General features: G+C 41.5%; 1 protein-coding gene across 1 annotated transcript; it reads right to left on the bottom strand.

The window, feature by feature from the left end:
* Positions 1-3,741: 3,741 nt before the first annotated feature.
* Positions 3,742-4,401, bottom strand: LOC124278801 (piggyBac transposable element-derived protein 5-like). The gene has a single exon (XM_046714574.1). It carries the CDS (start codon positions 4,399-4,401, stop codon positions 3,946-3,948), a length of 456 nt encoding a protein of 151 aa, XP_046570530.1. The 3' UTR covers positions 3,742-3,945.
* Positions 4,402-6,629: the final 2,228 nt, after the last annotated feature.

Raw genomic sequence — 6,629 nt, 5'->3', positions numbered from 1 at the left:
TCCGTTCAGGGCATACATGAACGAGGTGCTTGTGCATACGAAAATGTACGATGAGCATATGTTTCAAAGGTATAGATTCATATGAAATATGTGCCCGAAGTTAGGAAATATCTGAAAACATACGTAAACCCGGTCATGGCATGTATTTCCTACTGTATTTACGTTTATTTCAATGGTTTACTAAGTCTCTAAGACGTCACGATTACCGTGGATAATAAAATCGCGCTCACGAAGATTTTTTTACCTCCGAAAATCCATCTCATCAGCTTAAAGTTTATGCTCGAGAAATTATCAAAGAACCAATTGAAGGCTCTTCCCTAATACGAGTATAACCACCATGAGTAACGTGTCAAACCAGTCTACCATTGCATTCTCCGATCTCGGGGACACGCGAGGATTCGACGTACCAGGGATGGAAGATGCCTTGTACGTATTGCACTTACAAAAGAACGTGTACTAACGACGAGAGATGCTAAAAGTTGACTGTTTTATTAACCTTTAATTCATCTACCCTTACAAAAGTTTAGATGATAATGGTTACGTCATCTAAGTAAAAAATAAAGGGATTATTGGGACGACTGCCACTCCAGCACCTCATTCGATACCACTTTTGCAAATACCAGATCATAGTGACTCTATGTTAGCCCCCACCCATATACAAGCCGCATTGATATTTGGTATTCCCCCATATCAATTTGATTTTTAAATCCAGATTTCAGTATGAAATTATATTCAACTCATATTATAGAATGCTATCTTGGAAATGCCTCCGAAAATAAGGTGATCCTTTTGGATTGGGTAAACATACGCTGGTGTCGCGAACATACCATCAACGGTGGCGTATTTATATACAACCTGGAACAGTTCCCACGACCAACGTGGTGGGAGCTTTTGTTCTTATTCCTGATACCGCAAAATCCCTTACAATATCAAGGCTTTATTTATATGCCAATCTCAACCTCAATAGCTATAAATATATTAAACAAAGATTGAGGGCGGACCAATTGAAGCTTATTTCCTAACTTATAATACACTCGAGATGGGATTGTATCCGGCCATGGACGACGTGGCTCAAACGCTGGATGGATTTCGTTTGCGGCAGATCAGCAAAATCAAAAACCAATTGGATGGAGAACGCAACGTGCGACTCGGATTGCACAAAAAATACCATCGAGACGTCAATGCCATTGACGTTGTGGACACATCTCTCGTGGCAGTTAGCATGGGATCAGGCATAGCGGGCGTTTGGCATATCATCCACCATCGTGGCCACACTCGTCGTCCTCGGGTTAGAAAGCACTGAAGCATGACGAGATCAGGGTTCTGGCCGAAGCCAAGTTAAACACGATCAATGATCATATTTCCACCGTGATCACCGATTGCAAAATCTCCGAGGAAGAGGTTTGTTTGGTGGTGTCGGAAATCGCGAAATACCACCACATGAAGGAAGAGATTCGAATCAAGACTCGAAAAACTGCTCACATCAGCAAAGACGAGAAAAAAAGCTCTTAGAACAAGGCCGACAACAAATCATTCAAACCTTCCTGACCCAGAACAAAGATACCATAAATTCAAGTTAAACTGCTTTGTAGATGTGAAATTACCTAAAAATGTCTGCATGGGATTCGAACGCCAAAACCTAGGGACCCCTTCCACATAGACTAATGTGTTTCTTAGCCCTTAAATTCCTGGCCGCAGTTTACACACGTACAAAAAATAGTAGCGGGTTCGTCTAAAGACCGGGTTTGAACTTCGCGATACACACATTCTCGAGCATGACAACTGGGGCAGTGATACATTTTAGACGTGTTTTCGACATTTTTTTGTTGATTCCGCAAAATAATGTCTTGGCATTCTTCGTAACTCACTTGTGGATTTAATTGAATCGTGGGAAGAAATCATATTTTTAGCAGAGATAATTGATGATCGAGTCATTAATTGATTAAATACGGACCCGATAACTGACACGTTTCGGACAGCGGATCGAGATTGGCGTTCACCTCGCCGCATGTAGATGAATACCGCTGCACTATTTCCATAGCATCCCAATTTCGTATTATCATAGTAGTCCTTTTTTTCACAATGACCGATCGTTGCCGAATAACACAATGCTTCTATTTTGCATGCCAGCACAAAAGCCTTAGCTCGTCGAAATTGCTTGTCATGAAGAAACGAGTCGTAAAATAATCGACGAATATAATCGCGCTGATGCGTTATTTCAACTGGCCATTTTTTAAGTTTGATGATGATATCGGGGGTGATATCATGCGTCTCTAAATGGTGGCGAATAAGTACGTCACCATTGTTTAAAAGCGGTTTGCATATCAACGTGATGAGCCATTGTAATTCGCCGTCGGTAGACCCTAAGCGATCTAAAATAGACTGCGTTTTGGTGGGGTCAAACCATTCGCACAATATCCTTTCAGCGGGAATGATGATATTCATCTATCATCACTCATATTTAATAGGTGATGAAAGTCTTATAAGGGTACTTTGCTATTTTTTTAACCTTTCTATCTTTTGTAACCTGGCGAGCTCGTAGTATGGCTCGCGCTACACACTCACTATTTTTAAGGGGGACTGGGGTGCTTAATTCCCATAAATAAGCCTCTAAGCCACATGTGATGCAGAATCCCCACTGTACTACTACTTCACGGGTGCTACCTATCTACTGATGTCGTCTATAAAGCCTAACAATGGTGGAGTGGCCAAGTCCAAGTTGTCGAGCAATATCCCTGCTGCTGGTGCCAACCTGAATCATGCCTAGTGCACGTTCTCTTTCGTGAGGTGTTAACTTCGGCATCTCTGTTCTCGTTTCACGATCGTTAGTGAAGCAATGAGAATCGGTTCTCATACACCTACTTTTAATGTCACAGTCAACATGGCATGGTTGCATGTTGATGCATTTTGGAATTAAGAATCATACTGTGGACAGGAATTTGTTTCTAAAGCATTTTTCTCTACTGGTCATGCCCTTCGACTTCATGTTAGTTATATTCATTGATCATTGTCATGCTGAAATCCATCTTGATGAAAATATGGACAATTTTAGACTGGTGCATTTTCAATGATGTTCAATATATTATCAACACATATGTAGTCTTATTATGTACGAGATGAGGCGTAAATAAACAAATTCTTCCTCTATCATCATATTGATTTAATTTTTCAAAGAATCGTTTCAGATTACAGGATTATATATTATAGATAATCATAGATTTTGAAGACGAAGGGACTTACATACTTTATAATCGTCTGCAAAAGTAACTTTTTTGCCAATACATTGCTCGTGTATACTGAATATTTTATGGAAAGTACCAATGCGTATGTAAGTAACATAGAGCAGATTCATAGTTTTCATCATGATTTAACACTGCAAACATACATAACCATTCAACATATACATATTGTATGATACATTTGATGGGATGGGATCAAGTTTCACGAGTAGAACATTTTGTATCTCAATTGCTCAATATAGAGGCTGATCATTTATTATCTATGACCAATCGTATCATGAGACACCTGTCACAGGGGAAGGGACAGGTAATGGGGTGTGGCCTAAATTTCTGATGAACACCTTAGTCATTCAACAGCTTGGATAGAGATTGATTATTGGCTGTATCGGTGAGAAATCGATATGCCAAGTTTCGGCTGTATGAACTATCATGCAGCAGTTGGTGTATTGTAAACATAGATTCAGTTATTGTAGCGATGTATGAAATAAACACATAAGACAAATGGGAGTGGATTGACTCTTTGGCGAGTATATTTGTTCTCAGATATTGAACATGCATTTCTTAGTATTTAGATAAGTAAAACAATAACGATCGAAATGCAACTGAATAGAAATATTATTCAGTATCATTTATACTTTGCGTACAGAACTAGAGCATAAACTATTATCGTCCTTGAAACAAGTCCTTATGGTAAGCCTCAAAACAGTCAACACACAAAAAACACTTCACAGCTTGAACGTCTGCATTTGACCTCTCGTCGTTTGCCAGCCTTGGAGCACTGACGGCATCGTCCCCTCTTCTCAGACATTGAGGGCCAGTGGGACGTCCCTGCTCCATCCTTGTTAGATATTCTCTTCCTCTTTCTCATGCCCTGGAACTGGCCGATCAGTTGTTTGGATAGGGCGATACGAAACTGTAGCATGGTTCTGGGCTTGGTTCTGTGTGACTTTGTCATCTGTCGGTGGGATTGCGAGTCTCTCATGAGGACGAAGGCGTTGGCGACGGCGACGTCAAAGGTAAACCAGAAGAGATAGTGCCACCACTTCTTGCTGGTACGGTAGGTGATAAGCTCTCTCCTGATCTGGTCTGCTCGGTCGACACCGTTCGTGTGGTCGTTGTATTGTTTCACGTCTGTAGGACAGGGGGCTTGACAAGAGTTCATTGGTACACTTGATAATTACACGGGATAAGATAATTACGGAGAGGTGGCAAGATCTTTAGTAAGAAACTGCTAAATACACGAGAGCTGCAAGCTTATATTATGCAATTTTAATTTATTGAAACGTAAATTTAATTTTACACACCTTTTTGTCCTTCCACACGACTGCCACCAAATCTCCTTTCTGGGCGACCACCATGTCTCCTTGGTTCTTCACACACTTGGAGTGTAGAACGGAACTCGGAAAGCCCTTCCTGTTGCTCCTGACTGTGCCTCTTTCATATGTGCCGACGTCAAGTAGACTCCGACATAGTTGTGGACTCATGAAATAATTGTCACAGTTCACAATGTGATACCTGTCCTCCACACCGGAGATCATATCCATGACAACTCTGGATCCAAGTCCAACTTTTGCGGTACTGTTATCCTTGCCGGCGTACACCTGGAAATCACTGACGTGACCGTTCTCTGGGTCTGCCGTCATCCACACCTGATTCCGTACTTGGTGGGCTTGGCTGGCAGGTACTGTCTGAAGGCAAGTCTACCCCTGAATGCCACCACAGCTTCATCAATGCTAATGTTCTGGTGAGGGTTGTACTGGGTACGGCACTTGTCACGCAGAATCTCAAGCACAGGTCGAATCCTGTGTAGTTTGTCATGTCCTCCGTGGCCTCATCCCACATTGTTGCTGGAGTCTGCGACATGGAGGTTCTGGGATATCTTGTTCATTCGGTCTATCTTCATGATGGCTGCTACACTGTGGACGCCAAACAGGTAGTCCTCTGACCAGTACATGTCAATGTTTGGTAGATGGTTCACAGACATGAACACTCAAATGCCCAGCCATGTTCGGAATTCTTCTTTGGTAACAGGAGCCGAATTTACGTCTCGTCCATGTCTAGCTTGCTGTTGCTGGGCATATAGGTGGGTTTGGCCGACGATGATGTCAAGGACGTGATCGGTGAAGAACATCTTCAAGAAGTCGATCTTTTGCATGCTGGGGGCAATGTCTGCTGTCGAGCCTGGCGTTGGTGTCCGGTCCGCTGCTGCTGGATTCTTCAGACGTATCACTGAATAAAAACATCACTGTCGCTCAGCTCTAAATTTAGCTCAAAGTCGCTGTTGCTGTCGCTTAGATTTGCCATGATCATGAAAGATTCAGTGGAAACTGTTGTTTTGTTTTTACACTCGTTCTCTCTGAAAGCGTAAAGTATTTTACATATTCAGCCACCGCCTTCCTATAATGTAATGTAAACAGACCCAGTATTTTACACATCTGAGTAGGAACAGGTTTACCCCAGTCTTCTCACGACCTCAAACCTCTAAAACATTATATCTTATCCAATCAATGTACATAAAAACCATTTTAGTATCCACTCCCAATGAAGAGTACCAATAACTTACCTCTGTAAACACATCACACAATCCCCTTTCTCGACGACATGAGTTCATTTACCAAACGCTGTATAAGCCTTTGATCATGATGAGTAATTGCGTTCAGTACAGTGGCTGGTCATTTGTTATCTATGAGCAGTCATATCATGAGATACCTGTCACACAGGAAGAGACAGGTGATGAGGATTTAGTATCATATATTTTCTGCGTACACAAGTTGTACATACAATATAATGGTTTGCTGTGCCTGTAAATATAATCTGCACCTTTCCATAAATGAAGAAAGTACATGTGCTATAGATTTTAAAAAGTGAAACTATGCTGAATTATTGTATTCAGTAAACTTATAAACAGGTTTCATAAGATGCAGATGTGCATGTATGCATAAACATTACAGTGAAGGACGTGTACGTGGCACCATCAAGCAGGTTGTCCAACAATATAACAGCACATATGTTTGTTTTACATTTGTCGCGGGACAAACCTTTCAGTAGGGGGCGTGGCTACATATGCATTTGCCATTGTTACCTCATCGGTCTGAGTGTAATAAAGTTCTGTTCTGTTATTTATCTTATGGCTATTCCTATTTGATTTAGAGGTAACAGGCAGGTGATTATCTGTGCACTCAACCATTTGGTTTGTTGTTTTAACCTGTCTGAGTATTGGGATGTCTGACATATGGAGAACTGCGCATGTCGGGAGCGAGCGGGCCACGATTTTGAGAGCTCTCTGAAATCATAAGATTTCTCTTGGTTTATACTATAAATAATAGTCGATCGTACTCAAAAAAGGTGAGACAATGTCTACTATTGATGTAGAAACCATCCGAAAGCGAC

This window comes from Haliotis rubra, unplaced genomic scaffold, assembly GCF_003918875.1.
Source record: "Haliotis rubra isolate DU_JTF1 unplaced genomic scaffold, ASM391887v1 Scf2413, whole genome shotgun sequence".
Taxonomy (NCBI): domain Eukaryota; kingdom Metazoa; phylum Mollusca; class Gastropoda; order Lepetellida; family Haliotidae; genus Haliotis; species Haliotis rubra.
Note: the sequence above shows the minus strand (reverse complement) of the source record. Positions and strands in the feature narration are given on the sequence as shown.